General features: G+C 40.2%; 1 protein-coding gene across 2 annotated transcripts in view; it reads left to right on the top strand.

Moving 5' to 3' along the window:
* The window catches only part of PUM3 (pumilio RNA binding family member 3), a 29,706-nt gene extending 19,905 nt beyond the window's left edge, over positions 1-9,801 (top strand). For both annotated transcript variants that reach the window (XM_039364499.1, XM_039364498.1), the window contains exons 15-18: positions 1,709-1,931; positions 4,319-4,406; positions 4,845-4,935; positions 9,530-9,801. In XM_039364499.1, the coding sequence (XP_039220433.1) occupies positions 1,709-1,931; positions 4,319-4,406; positions 4,845-4,935; positions 9,530-9,662 (535 nt within the window). In that variant the 3' untranslated portion in view covers positions 9,663-9,801. The remainder of the gene's footprint in view (positions 1-1,708; positions 1,932-4,318; positions 4,407-4,844; positions 4,936-9,529) is intronic.
* The last annotated feature ends 6,414 nt before the right edge of the window (positions 9,802-16,215 follow it).

A 16,215-nucleotide genomic window follows, 5' to 3' on the forward strand; every position in this document is an offset into this window, starting at 1 on the left:
AGCCAATCAGAGCACAGCCAAGCCCCTAGCCAATCAGAGCACACCTCCACCCAATCAGAACACAGCCAAGCTCCCTCCAATCAGTTCATACCCCCACTGGCAGTTAAAAGGAAGAAACAGCTACGACCACACATTGCTCCTAGAAGCAAGAAGCTGAAAGCACCAGCCTGAAGATGACGAATGGGACTTCGTCGAAACGTCCAAGACATTTCCAATTTTACGTGGGAGAAAACTCGAATAACCAAAGACCTATATATATAGGGCAGGCAAGTCAGGAAAAAGAAATTAGTTCCAAGAAATCTCTGTGGGGTAGGCAACCTTGGCTCTACACACATACACACACACACACACACACACACACACACACACACGGGCTGGATGCGTCATCCAGAAGCCACACCCACCTCATTGCCGGCAATGGCAAAACCGTCCCGATATGTTGCGCGATGTCATGTGATGTTGCGAGTTTGACATGTCTGCACTAAAGATACAGTGATGGGCTGATATCAGTAGTACAGGGTTGAAATGAGCAGTCTTCTGTGCTCTCTGAGCTTGGTTGTTTTCTTGCAGATGTTTTATTACCCCAACTATGTAACTTCATCAGTGCTAGTAGGGACTGAGGTTTCCTCTCATTTTATATTCTAGTGGCTTGCTGTGTCAGTGTAGGTGGGAGTGGTCTTGACGGTTTCTTGGCAATGAAACGTCTGCAAGAAAACAACCAAGGTCAGAGAGCACCAGGGACCCCTGATACCAACAGTTTATCAAAGTGTCATGCGGTTTCTGAAAAAGTAGCAAGAAAAAAAGACTTTGAGGCATTCCGGTCAATTTTTTTAAAGTTTTATTATTGTCTTCCAATTCCAGGGTATTTTATTTTTGTTGTTGTCATTTGTTTATTATTCGTATGTGTGTGTGTGGGGGGGTGTTCTATTAATTTATGTAATAAAACATTGTACAAAATTAAATTAGATTTCAGGCAATAGTTATTGGATCATCTTTGAGGCAGCATATTTTACTTGAAACATCCCACAAAGCTCCGCAAGTACAAACAAGTGAATGTTCAGGCCACAGATCAAAATACTACAGGGAGAAGCAGTTACCTTCCTTCCTAACATAAATATACTCACCGCTGACATTTTGACTGATATCACCCCATTGATAATTAAATGGCACCTCCTGCTAGTTGTGTAAAAATAGTGTCGCTCTGCAGGCCATAGGCCCAGCAGCCATGAGAGTCACACCACCGTCTGTCTCTTTTGATGATCTTTCCAGTGACACTAATTGCAGCAGCCATGCAAATCACTTTCTTGCTGACCAGTCTTGGTTTTTAAAAATTAAACAGGCAAGGAGATGAAGCCTGAACTGAGGATTGCAACCTTGTAGGCTGTTAATGAGACTTACCTCTGGCCCGAAGCTGAATTTGCCATTCCAGCAATTTCTCCTGAAAATATGCTTCGTAAACGCTTTACTGATTTAGGTAGAAACAACTGCTTTGCAAAGATTCTAGTGCACAGAGTGCACGATCATAGATCGTGATCTCTAGGGCTCTGATTTGGAGAGTCAATCAAAACTTTTCTTCTGTTGGGGGAATATGGGAATAACCTGCTGCTGAATTTTGGATTTTTTTTATTTGGGCATCAGGATTTTGTACAATTCCCGCTTTTCTTTCTTGAGCAAACGTTCTTATATCTGTCTGTCTTTATTCCACCAGTAAAAAGGATGCAGATGTTCGGCATCATGAGCTTCTGGAAGCCATTTCCCCTCCCTTATTACAGCACCTCAGCGCACACACTGAAGAAATGGTGATGGACAAAGCTGCATTCATTGCAGTGACGGGCATCCTCAAGGCTGCTGTCGGCAATGTCCAGCCAGCGATGAAAGCCATCGCTAGTCTTGCTGCGAGAGAGATGATTCCGGGGGGAGAAGATGGAGAGGTAAGATAGACACAAAGCAAACGGTAATGAGTAGCCCCAAAGTAGCAGGTTTCTCTTTCATTGTTGTCCAGTCATTTCTCTGAGGTAATAGTGATTATCTTCTAGGGCAGGAGTGTCCAACTTTGGCAATTTTAAGACTTGTATAGACTTCCACTCCCAGAATTCCCCAGTCGGCATGTGGTATTTTGGAGTCATGGAGATGTTAGATTGTCAGGGGTATCCAACCTGATCTGGGGAAAGAATTTAGGCTCCATCTAAAATCAGAAGTCTGAACTGATAGTTTTACTCTAAACTTTAAGAACTTGCATAAAGGAAACATGGCTTTTCCTGGTCTCAGAGCCATTGCACAGGCTCAGGAAATTGATGTTAAGGAGGCATTAAGAAGGTAGCAACAGTGTGTCATCATCTAATGTCTCCATATTGCCACATCCGTACTCAACCACCCACATTCTTGAATCTGCGTAGCTATAATGAGAGCCTATAAAGAAGCATGGCTTTTCTAACAAGCCATCAACATGCAGTACAAGGTATCTGCACCGAACCAAAGCACCTTTGCTTAGGTGGGACAGAATTCTTCATACTGCTTTGGACTCAAATGTCTGCATGACTCCGAAATACTACATTTATATATATATTTGTGGCATTGGCTATGTTCAGATAGTTGCCTAGATACATGAAGATCAGGACTTGATTAAAGGACAGGGCTGTGCTTGGTATTCTGCCTCCTCTGCTTTTGTGCTCTGTCACCCTCTTCCACCAAACACACACACTCTGTTGGAACATAGATTAACAAGGAGGTGTTCTAGTCCAACCTCCTGCTCAAGCAGGAGACCTTATAGCAGGGGTGTCAAACTGCCGGCCTATGGGCCGGATGCATCATAGCCAAACCGCGCCCACCCCATTGCCGGCAATGGCAAAAAAGTCATGCTACGTCGTGACACATCACGTGACGTTGCGAGTTTGCCACCCTTGCCTTATAGCACTTCGGACAGCTGGTTGTCCAATCTGTTTTTGAAAACCTCCAGTGAAGGAGCACCCACAGCTCCTGAAGCCATTCTACTGATTAATTGTTCTCACTGTCAGGAAGTTTCTCCTTAGTTCTAAGTTGGATCTCTCTTTAATAAGTTCTCATCATTGCTTCTTGTCCTGCCCTCAGCTGCTTTGGAGAACAGGTGTGACCCCTCTTCTCTGTGAGACAGCCGCTCAAATCCTGGAAGACTGCTATCATGCCGCCTTAGTCTTTTTTGTTAGACTAGAGTTCCCTCAAATCATTCCTCGTTTTCCGCACATTCAGGCAGAAAGTCTAGAACAGAACTAAAATGGAAGTATAGCTTCTCTATGATCCTAAATGCAGCTATGTGAGAGTTACGTATACTTGGGGGGAGGGGGGGAGGCTATATTTCTGTTCGGACCTGCCTGGTTTCCTTGAGATTTCTGTGCTCAACACAAAGAGCAGGGCAGACGTGATGCGGAAAGAAGGTCAGTAAGTAGTGGGAGGACAAGCTAGGGTTCAGGAAAGTGCCCTAACTGGAATGAAATTAGAAGCATTTTACAAAAGTTGCCCCGCTTGTGCCTTTAGGAATGATGAAAGTGATAGAACATATTGAAAACAGTATTTGAGACTGGAGATGATTTGTTTTTCAAATAGAAATAAATATCTAATCCGAGTGACAGCCAAGATCTCTGGGTTGTTTAAAATTTCAACTGCGTGGCTGTTCCTTCACTGATTACTTAATGGGGCCAGTTAAAGGATGCTTCTTACGTGCTATGCAGCCTGACCCTACTTTTAAAAAGCTGCACATATGAGGACATTGAAGAGTGAGCCCAGTGAGAGATCCTAACACAGGGGTGTCAAACTCAATTTCATCGAGGGCCACATCAGCCTTGCGGTTGCCCTCGGGGAGCTGGGTGGGTGTGGCCAGGGTGGTTGCGGCCTACTGGGTGGGCGTGGATGGAGTGGGTGTGGCCAGCTCTACATCGTTCGCATCAAGGGTGCCTGTGGGGGCCTGGGCAGGAGTGGGACAGATCTGAGGGTCTCTGGCAGAAGGAGGTGGGACCGGGGCAAGCGCCAAGGCACGGTCCATTTCTTCATTCCTCACAAAGGGTGACACCTCCCCAGCATGCACCCAGAGGGTGGTGCTGATGCAGCAGGGGCTGGTTCCTCGCTGTTTCTGGACGGCCTTGTGGAGCTAAGACTGAATGCATTTCAGCATAGATGACCACAACAAAATTGTACATTGGGCCAGGGCCACGGCAATGGGGGCCGTTCCCTCACTGTTTCCAGGATGGCTTTGCGGGCCACATGAAACCACTTTGCGGGCTGCATCCGGCCCCCGGGCCTTGTGTTTGACATGACTGTCCTAACATGTTCATGCTTTATTTTAAAGCTTCATATTGCCGAACATCCAGCAGGCCATTTAGTGCTTAAGTGGCTAATACAACAAGATGAGAAGATGAGAGAGTCTGGCAGAGAAGGTAAGTTGGCATATCAGAGATAAAATTAATTAATAGACCTTCAATCAGTGGAGGGTTGGGCAAGATAACTAGGTCCTGAATTCCAGTTTGGGTGCCTTCCTTAATTAAAAAAAAAAAAACTTACTCTGAGTGACGTGGCTTGAAGGACAGGAAGAATTGCTCAAATTAAGAATGGAAAAGTACTTCTAAAAAGGAAGGGCAAGTTCTTGCCAGGCAATTCAAGGGAAAAGTTTCTTTTTCCTTGGATTCAAATGTGTGTGTGTGTGCGCGTGTGTGTGTGAATAACATAGAAAATTAGATTGAAACCACATGTGCTCTGGTAATCTAATCAGTATCTCCTTAAAGTGAAGGCAGATGTATTGATTCTATCTTAGTATTAATTAATAACTGATGTGTCATGATAAATGTATAATACTTACTTTGGATTCTCCCAAACAGGATGTTTTGCAAGAATCCTGATCGAACAGGTGGGAATTGACCTTCTAAAGACCTGGGTGGATGTGAATCGTGGTGCAATTATTCTGTGCCGGTATGTAGAAGGTTTCTAGGTTATTCAACATCTATGAGGGTTTTTTTTTTAGGCAGTGACCTGGTTGTTTAATATTAAAAGTTTATAAAATCAATTGTATTTTAATAAATGCCTTTTCTGCTACTAAGTAGACAGCAGCTGAGTTAACTTGCTGAATCACTTTCAAAGATTCATTACTTTGCTTTCAGCTTCGTTATTTTTTTTAAAAAAAAATGCAAGGGAAATAAACTAGCTTTGCTATAATTCTTTTTTCTTCAAAATTTCCATCTGTTATTGATTGTCTCCTCCCATTGGACTGTTTTTCTTTGAAGGTAATAATTTGGCTGTCCTGGAGTTTATGCTCTCTGGAGGCTTTGCTGTCACAGCCTTCAGAAATACTACATTCTTTCTTTATAATGTGGTAATTCCACTTATTCCAGTGAGGTAGCCTACAAAGATTGGTCACTCAGTAATATGAATAATACGGATATTATTGGCCCTGTTATGCAGATAGTCCTCAGCTTATGACCACATTTGAGTCCAAAATTTCCGTTGTTAAGTGAGACATTTGTTAAGTGAGTTTTGCCCCATTTTATGACCTTTCTTGTCACAGTTAAGTGAATCACCGAAGTTGTTAAGTTAGTAGCCCGGTTGTTAAGTGAATCTGGCGTCCCCATTGGTTTTGTTGGTCAGAAGGTTACGAAAAGTGATCACATGACCCTGGGACACTGCAACCGTCGTAAGTATGAGTCAGATGCCAGGCTTCTGAATTTTGATCACATGACCATGGGGATGCTGCAGAGGTCTTAACTGTGAAAAATGGTCCTAAGTCACTTTTTCCAGGGCTGTCGTAACTTTGAATGGTCACTAAATGAATTGCTGTAAGTGGAGGACTACTTCTACACAGTACACATTGCAAATGAGCTTGAAGCTTGTGCTCTTATACCAGGGACAGGCAACCTTGGCTCTTTTATGACTTTTGGACTTCAACTCCCAGAATTCCTGAGCCAGCATGGCTGGCTCAGGAATTCTGGGAGTTGAAGTCCACAAGTTATAAAAGAGCCAAGGTTACCTACCCCTGTCTTATACCAAACAGTTTTCTTGCACTTATTTATATAACCTCAAGCAAACTGAGAACACAACAGCTCTGTTTCAGAATAAATCAATATGATATTAAACAAAGTATTTGCAGCGTCTTCGTTTATAACATGATTTAAAATGCATCAGTGGGGTATGAACCTAAAATACGTTTTAACTTGTATTTATTAATCGTACGTCCCTGCTTTTGTAGATTAAATATTCTTCTCTATTTGAATCCCTGATGATATTTCCAAGTTAAGTTTTAATTTCTGTCTTGTAAGTTTTCTCAGGAATTCGTAATGATGAGATCACTATAACAGCCTGCTCCGTTAAATTAAAACTGATGGATCTATTCAATCACTAGAAATAGATCAGCTGAATTATATCCAAAATATCTCCTGATATCAAGTTAGGTTTGTTAGTATTTTCCTGATGCCTGTTGACAAAGAATAAGTGTCCCTTTGGGAGTAGAGGTGCATTCAGTGAAAGCAAACTAAAATGAGAACAGAAAATAATATGGTTGCAGGACAGCTGAACCTCAAAGCCTAAACATAAGAGGAACAGTTCTGTTTATCAGTTTGCTGAGGAGGTGATAATCTTCCCTTGTTCAAGGTTACTGCAGGGGAGAAAATGAGAAAGGCTTATAATTACATATCCAGGATTCTAATCAAGGCTACTGAAATAATAATCTGTGTGAGGGGAAAATAAAAGGTAACGATACCCTCAAGCTTGACTCCTGGTGATCAGGAGTTTCTTCAGAGTGTTACAGAAGCATTTACCATGGTCTTCCTGTGGACTTTTCTTCTGGCATGCCCTTGAGTTCCCAGGTGGTACCCTGTCCAAACATCCAGGGGAAATGTAGAAATGTGCAAATGTTTATTTAGTTCAAGATTGGCCTTTCCAACACGGTTAAGACCATTCCCGAAATGTTCTGAACTTGAGAAGACAATCAAGATTGCTTTATCATTAATGAAAGGTTACTGTTTCCTTGCTTCTGTTAACAGAAATGTTGATCAGGATCACCGAAAAGCAAGAGATGTTTGTTTCACTAATCTGAATTTGGGTGGGTCTGTAGGTTCACCCAAAGTGCCTGTCAGTCTGATGTCTATCCCTCCCCCCCCCCAAAAAAAAAGTATTGTCTCTCCTAACCAAGCTCAATCAGCACTGCACACATATCTGTTAAAAGTAATTGGTTTCCTTCTTCATTATCCCATTTTTTTTAATTTTCTAGTGTTTCTGATGCAGATTAGAAAAATGTTGCTGTTTATGTGGATCAGTGCAAAAGTCGTGTTTAAATCAAACTTCCATTTGACAGGTTTATGATTGTGAATTTCTACTGTTTCAGCCACTGCCTTTCTGAAATAGAGCTGTGGGTTTTTTTCCTTGTGCCTTACAACAGAATCCTTACATCTGACAAGAATCCTTGATTCCTTGTTAAAACACATAATCTCACACACACCTGCTAGATAAAGATGTGTGGGGAATTGCTTCACTACATGTGGCAAAGTTTTCCATTTGAGAAATCTGGTTGAGCAGAGATAACCCTGATTGTTTCTGCTTGAATTCTAGAAATGAAGAACTGTTGTTTTTTTAAAAAAGTCTTCTCTCCCAAAGGTGGTTGATGACACTGCTAGTACTGAGTTTTAGTTTTCTTCCATTATTTTAATAAAATTCAGTCAATCTGCTGCTACCATATCTTAAGTCAGTGGTTCTCAACCTGTGGGTCAGGACCCCATTTGGGGTCAAACGACCATTTCACGGGGGTCGCCAAACAACGCAGTCCGCTATTTTTTCCCCTTTTCCTTAGCTGTGCTACTCCCTTTTATTCTATTGGCTTTTGAAAGCCAATAGAATAGACTCTCTTGAATAGAGTCTAATTCTATTGTCTTTCAAAAGCCAATAAGAATTGTCTAGGCTGTCTCTGCCCTGCTGAGCCACCAAAAGTCCCATTCTGCAAACAGTGCTGCACCAGTTGACTAATCCTCGACTTACGACCGGTTGGGGGTCGCGGCATTAAAAAGGTTGAGAACCACTGTGTTAAGTAGTTATATTTTTGACATCCCATCAGGAAACAAATCTGAATTCATGGACGAGCTAGAGAGAGTTAAAACAGCCACGGCCAGCTAACAACTGGCTGTGATTTTAATTAGAGGGATCCAGAATGCAGACAAAGATGCTTTAGATCAGGGGTAGGCAACCTTGGCTCTTTTATGACTCATGGACTTCAACTCCCAGAATTCCTGAGTCAGTTGCCTACCCCTGTTTTAGATCAAACTTGAGGACCATTCCCTCCCTAAAAGAGTCATATCCAACCTCCTGAATTTTCACGAGTTTGTGCAGCAGCAATTGTGTGACTGCCAGAAAAGAAGTGGCTCCTTTGGGAGATGTCCTCTTGAATCTTTAGTTGTGGTCTGCTTCAGAACTACTGCAGATCTCTATATTTGATGCAGCAACTTATCCGATGTCTTAACTCATCCAATATCTAAGCAGGTGCAGAGTATTCATATCTTGCTCTAACGTTGCATGAGAATTTGAGAAGGGAACGTGTATAATCTGCTCTGAGGTTTTGATAATCTCGGTGGCTGTTTACACCGATGCTTGTCCTTCCCTGAAATAGTAACAAGCCTATAAAATCAAAACATCCTAGAAGGCGCATTAACAATAATTTGTGTGCATATTATGTAATTTACGTAATCTCTTCAAATATGTAATGCTAGGTCATAGCGCTTGCTCTTAGATAAGACAGAACAATTTTGGATCATACTGAAAAACAGATTTTTTTTTTCATCCAAGCTACTTTAATTCTTTCCTTCTCTTTGTTTGGCAGAATCATACCTGTTTGTTTTTTAAAAAACACAAGGTTGGATATGACAATTTAAACGGAAAGTTACGATAAAAATTGCAGAAGATTTTTACAGGCCACCATTGATAACTTTCATACTGAAAAATCTCTCAAACAAGCCCGCTTAGTTTCTCTGGAAAAGTAATGAAAGTTTTTTTCTCCCCATGCATCCCATTATTAATCAAGATGTGAATTTGCACATATACAATCCAAATCCAGTTCCCCCTTGCCTCTTTTTAAATGTGTTTTTAAAAAGCAAAAATTAGAATCAGTGTTTATATCTGAGCATGAGATGGAAGTAGCATTGGTTACTCTTATTGATGACCTATGATAAGGCTTGGATGTGGGAAGCACATAGTTTTAATCAATCTTTCAATGACCTTTGGTATCTCTGACCATAGTTTCTTTCTAGACTATTGGCAATAGTTGACACTTGGGGAAACCATTAAACTTAATTGAAAGTACATTCAGAACATACAAAGACTCTATGTTCTGACAATTTGAAGATTTAAACTGAATTATTATTATTACTTTCTATGAGATAGTGTCCCCCAAGTTTTCCTTAACAAGTAGAATTATTCAATTGTATGCTGGTCTGTCTGTCGTGTATTAATTCAGTTTATAATAAACATTCATTTTTTAAAGGATACTGTTTAGAACATATTTTAAACGTTCCTTTTCTTCCTCTTACAGTCTTCTTCAGAGCTCTGATCAAGAAGTTGCAACACAAGTTAAAGATGGACTAAAGAGTGTTATTCCAAAGCTAAAAAGGACTAAAGACTGTACAGCAGCAGCAAAGGCATTGCTGGAGAAATTGTTATCCTAATTTAATAATTATTCAGTTTCTCTATGATAACTAGATGCTTTTTTTAAAAAAAAATGTAAATGCAAAGGATTTTGGATAGTTAACTTTAAAAAAAATCACACAATTTAATTTGTGAATAAATTCTTATACCTTTTTCATACGTTTGCCTCTTGAATGCTATTCAAATTACCTTTCTGTGTCTAACCTTCAATTGTTTAAATGGAGTCAATGTGGCATCTTGGCTGAGGTATTAAGTGAGGAGTAGAGAGACCCAGGTACTACTCCTCCCTCAGTCCTGGAGGCTTCCTGGGTGATTTGTAACCAGGCATCCTCTCTCAGCCTAACCTACTTCACTGGAGCTATTGATCAGGATGGGTGGAACAACATGTACAAAAAGCAGTATTGGTCTAGTGCAGGGGTAGGCAACCTCGGCTCTTTTATGACTCATGGATTTGCTGGCTCAGGAATTCTGGGAGTTGAAATCCATGAGTCAAAAAGAGCCGAGGTTGCCTACCCCTGGTCTAGTGGTTAAGGCACCAGGCCAGAAACCAGGAGACTGTGAATTCTAGTCCAACATTAGGCCTGAAAATCAGCTGAGTGACTTTGGGCTAGTCACTCTTAGCCCAACCCACCTCATAGGGTTGTTGTGGGGAAAATAGAGAGAGGCAGGATTATTAGGTATGTTCACCGCCTTGAGTTACTGATAAAAAATAAAGGGAAATAAATGGAGATAATTATATTTATTTATTTATAAAATTTAATGGCTGCCCATCTTACCAGAGGGTAACTTCTGGACAGCTTACAGTCATCGAAATCTATCTATGTACATTAAAACACAAATAAGGTAAAACTAGCCATTAAAATCTTAAGATCTAATTACACGTGGGGAGGGCAGGGGCAGAGTTGGGGAGGTGGGCTCTGTTGTTACTTAATTAGCCACCTTCACTGTGCTGTTCCTCCATTGGGGCCTCAAGCCAACTGGCAGATAAATCTTAATAAATAGCTATATATACAATCTAGGTGACTCTTGTTCCTGTCTCCTTTGATCTCTGATGCCAAGGTCCACTTGCTTTTTCACCTTCATTTAACGAGCTGTGTATCTTAGTTGTAGTCAAAGTGGAAAAAAGACAAACAGAGAAGAAAAGTAGCTCTTTTACTTCTTCAGCTACTGTGGTGGGCAGGGGGGAAACTAGTTTAGGCAATACCAAGGAATACAACACATGCGCCCATTATTTAAAGTTAAAGTCAAGCAATGGTGTAACTCACAAAGCAAACACCAGCAGCAAGTACATTAGTCTGCCATCAGTCAGGGCTATCCATGGCGCTGGTCCAGCCAATCCCGCTTTTTGCCTGAAGATAAGCCTGCACAATAGCGGAGATGAAACGCACTACGTTGAATTAAGGAGAGCTTGGCATAGGGTTTGCAATTGATCACCCTCTGTTCTGCAATGCGCTAAGTGCCCAGCCTTACAAAAGTTGTGGTTTGTCACTACCCTTTTTTTAAAAAAGCATTGAGAGCAACTGCAAACTCCTATAAGCATCCTTCTTGTAAAGACAGTAAATATTTAAACCTAGACTGTGTTTGATATTTCACACTCCAAGTATATAAAGCCTGATGGGTGAACTTTTCGATAAATTCAGTTTATTGATTTTACCTATTATTACCTATCCACCTATTATTTTAATTATTTAAAATTATATAGTTACCCATTTTAATCAAATATCTTCAGGCAGCTAACATAGCCAGTGCATAAAATAATGTAAAAGCCACAAAGCAACTCATAATTAAAAACGTAAGTCCTCTTTAACCATCTCACTGCACAAGACAGACACACAAGGGACTCCAATAACATCGGAGCCCTGGTGCTCCAGAAGACTAAAGGGTCGGGTCTCTTAAGAAGGCGGGAGTTTCAAAGGGCAGACCCTGCGTCAGAGGCTGCATGTCTCCTAGATGGCCTCTAGATGGCCTTGTTTTACAAAAGGTCCTTCACACAGATTTGGTGGGAGAGCAGAAATGGGTAGTTCTTACTCTGAATCACTGGTTTTACTGGATTTGCTATTTTTTGATGGAATAAGATCATGCATAGCGAAGGGGTCCTCCAAACCTGTGTGATAATTTGAGATGCTATTTTTTGTGTGTGTGTGAAAGTGACCTAATTTATGTTATTATACTTGACTTAGCAATGCAACACATTTCCATGTGCTGGTTCTCTTTGAAAATCCCATTTTCAACTGCTGACTTTAGATATGCTTCAAAATTGCCAGATCTTTCCAAGATTCCCACAGGCTTGGGAGCACAACTCCGCACCCAGTACAAGCTTTCTCAGCTTTTGCAGGTTAGGATTTAATTACATCTTAATTGCTCCTTAATGAGCAGAGGCTGAGATCTGTTAGGCCTCTGTTTAAATCTTGTTCTGTAAATTAACTAATTGACAGTGCAACTATCTCTATAGTTTTCTTGGATGTCTCAAGAAAATCTCTTCTGTATAATGGAAATTCTTTCATATGATTACATTTATATGCTGTTCCCATACAAGTTTCATTTTGTTAGCTAAGTGGAATACTGTTTTCTAAGTCATTTTTTAAATAGTCCAGTAGAGTAACTAACAGCAATCTCAAGAATAAAATATGACAAAGCAAAACATGAGTCTTTCATATATTAATTTCCAGGAATGCTTTGGATCTCCAAGCATTGCACTCAGAGAATAGAGAGCATTCTCTGCCAAATAGGGATTTTAGGACTTGCCACACCTGCTATGACAACCATTTTGGGACCTGGCAACCATCTCCTGGCAACCATTTTAGGAGCAAACTCACCTGATGCTTTCAGCCTCTCCTCTGTCTAAAAAGATTGCCAAGACCCAGTCATGGTAAGGAGAGGAGCAGCAAATGAATTTCATCTTTTCCTGTTAAAATAATTTGCCATCCTAGATTGACTAGAAAGATACGGGGAAAGGAGAGAGAGAAAGAGAGAATACACACCAGTGATGTTTGGCTATTTGCATTGACACAACATACTCTTGAGTTGTAAGTAAGCAAATATGCTGGCTAATCTTGTCCTAAAGGTTACACAGCCAAAAGAGCTAGGACAAATAAACCAACTGTCTGCCTGGGTAACACAATGCTGACTAAACCATAGTCCTAAGTTTCATTGGCCTGGATAAGGCTTAAAGATTAATCTCAACTGGGTTAATTGGCAGGAACACAATTGTTCGCATTTAGAGCACCTGCAACTGCTTAGTAAAAGTGCTTAAAATTCTCCTACTAGGATTGGCTCTTGGGGTATGAAATACATGTTGGCTTACTATTGGCTCATGTATATAAAGGGCAGTGGAAAATGACTTCAAACAAGACTTTGTTGCTGTCTTATTCAGTATCTCCATGATAGAAGTAAAACAAAATTATGGTGCTACAAAAGACAGCTGGGCTGAAATATAGTTGCACACCTGTCAAAATGAGCTGTCTTTTAAAAAGACAAAGCATTTCTCACAATCTTTGACATATACCAAGCATGTTTTGCACTTCAATTCTGGTAGAACTACCTATAGTATTCTTGCAGGTGTCCAGTGTCCATTGGGATGGTCCCTTCCTGCTTTAACGCCAATATTTATACAATATTGGCATTAAAGCAGAACAGAGAGTGTCAGATCAAACCCATATAGTGGGAATCATCACAGGGATATAAGCATCATCACAGATCATTTAAAGTACTGACAAATGAGAGCAGTGTTCCAGTGTTTGAGGAGCTGTTACAAAGGAGGTCAGCCTATTCTCCAAAACACCTAAAGACAGAACAAGAAGCGATGGATGGAAACTAATCAAGCAGAGAACCAACATAGAACTAAGGAGAAATTTCCTGACAGAACAATTAACCAGTGGAACAACTTGCCTCCAGAAGTTGCGGGTTCTCCATCACTTGAGGTTTTTAAGAAGAGATTGGACAACCATTTGTCTGAAACAGCATAGAGCCTCCTGCTTGAGCAGGGGTTGGACTAGAAGACCTCCAAGGTCCCTCCCAACGCTGTTATTTTGTTATTCTTCTATTGTTGCTTCCACCAGCTAACATTTAAAAGTTGTTTCCATACATTCTTTTGGTTTTCCTAAAAAACCCGACTAGGATGGAATAATTTTTCATGAAATTATTTTATCATGGTAGGAAACTTTTTCTGGACTCAGTGAAATGTTAATGTTTTAAGACTTTGTTGAAGGTACTCTCACAAAACCACTGCTTGTGGGACTCACAAAATACCTATGTACTCTAAAGTAGTGATGAGTGGGCTCTATTTTTATTCCCCTTCCCCAAATACATTGTGCCACAAGTGTGTGTGTGTGTGTGTGTGTGTGTTTATGACATGTAGAAACAGTTCCAAAATAAGTGCTGTTCTGCAGCCTCCAGCGATCTTATGTTCAAAGAGTAATTTTGAGCTCCATGTAGGGTCTAATGGCATTCTTACAAACAAAATGGATACTAAAGGAAGGATACTAGTGTTAGGTTTGGATTTATTTTTAACTTTTAAAATAGCTGAAATATAAAATCAAGGGTGGCCAGGAGGTCAATGGATGAGGAGGTAGTGTCCAGAAGTTCTACATTGCCTATGCATGGTTTAATGTTTCCTCTCTCCAATATGCTATTGATTTTTTTTCTTTGTTGTTCCTGTTAATAAATATTGATACTAGACGTTCTATGTCTAATGTTGGCTGCAATGCTTTGTTTTTAATAAATCCAATGTCTACTTTTCCAAAGAGATTTGGCCAAGCGAAAACATCCATTTCAGAATTGCTGATTCTCTGTTTAAATGATTTTGATTTAAAGTGTCCTAAAATAAATATAAAATTTGCTCAATGCTAGTTCTTCCATGGAAGATGAAAATAATTCATTTGAAGGTAGATATTGCAAGGGCAGGTGTTCTCCAACTGCATATAAACATATGTTTTATTTATTTGTTTGTTTATTTGTTTGTTTATTTTATGCCACCCATCTATCTATTTACCATGTATTATTTACCAAATAATTAGCTTAAGAAATTATCAGAAAATATTCTATCTTTGGGATGTTATGTTACTGCTTTACTTACCTTCAGTCTAGGTGTGTGCATGTGCGTGTAGTTCGGTTTGAGGTGTTTCTTTTGGCCAATTATCTTTCAACAAACATTTCAAAGGAGGGAACTGAAAAGATTAGGAAAGAACTGCAAGCCAGGTGTGTTCTGTGCCTTCAGGATTGTGGAAATGGACTGCGTTCCCTCATCATGGAATGAACCGTCCATCTACTTAGTGTGTATAAACATGGACATAGACCTGTTTGCTTTTCAACTAGTCCCTTTTTTATCACAGTTTACCTAAAGATAGGCCCCGCAAAAAGATTTTATTTATTTGCAATATTGATTATCTCTTTACTTGCATACCTTTTAAAACCAGCTCTATCTTCTTTTTAAATATATATATATATATATATATATATATAGAATGACAGTGACTTTATTGTCTAGCTATCATAGCAAATACTGTAATCTTTCTGTCTGGTATCTTAAAAAGATATCCAAAGAATAGTTTACAATAAGGACTGAAGTGATTGATTAGCTGGTATCTTTTTAGGACCTGATAAGTTTAATCTGAGTATCACCATTTTTCTAAGTCTTCTACCTGCCTGCCTCTCATCCATCCCACCCAAGAGGTAATTTTCAAATAGTAATTTCAGAGGTAGAAGCAAAGGAAACTGCTGTATTCCATGCAGGTCATCATTTGTTGCTTGATAGTTGAAGTTCTTCAAGTTAATCTTCTCCCCCCTCCCCACTTCTTGTAATAAAATACCTCAGTTTCTAGTTCCTTTCAGATCCTTAGAATCTGTCTCTTGAAGATAGCCCTTGACTTAACAACCACAACTGAGCTCACCATTTTTATTTCTAAGCACAGCATTGTTAAGTGAGTTTTGCCCCATTTTATGACCTTTCTTGCTACAGTTGTTAAGTGAATCCCTGCAGTTGTTAAGTTTTTCCAAAAATGGGGGGGGGGGGGAATGGCAGTTGTCCAACATAGCTGGATCAAGTGATGGCTTGTTGAGGTGTTTCTTTCAAGGCCTGCCTCTCCCTCTCTCTCTCCCTCTCCCTCTCCCATTTTCTCTCTCTTTCTCTCCCTTTCCCTCTCTCCCTCTCTCCTTCATTCTCTCTCAAGGATATATTAATTATCACCCCAACCCAACCCAACCTCCTTACCTTCCTAAGGGCTTTTACCAGCCAGAAAGGGAAGGAATCCAAGCCACCAGTGATAAAATGAAGAAACCAATCTATTTCCTCTTGCATTGTTTCCTGGAACCACTTTGTACAGTTGTAAGCCTACTTTTGCTTTAAAAAAAAAACCACACCAACTCAGGGACAAGAGTTCTCCTGGAACCCGGTTTCTGGTGAATTTTTGTCCTCTTAACCCAATCTAAAGTCAACACAGAGAACCAAAGCAAGAGAGACACATGTTTTGTGTTCTACAATTCCCTTAGCACAAGGGACTGCTCCAACTTATCCGTCCTTGGTTTCCTATTATGTGAGAATGCTGAAGGCCTACAAAACAGAAAGAATAAATGTAA

The sequence above is a fragment of the Crotalus tigris genome, unplaced genomic scaffold, assembly GCF_016545835.1.
Source record: "Crotalus tigris isolate CLP2741 ecotype Arizona unplaced genomic scaffold, ASM1654583v1 scf7180000019762.1414395, whole genome shotgun sequence".
Classification (NCBI taxonomy): Eukaryota; Metazoa; Chordata; class Lepidosauria; order Squamata; family Viperidae; genus Crotalus; species Crotalus tigris.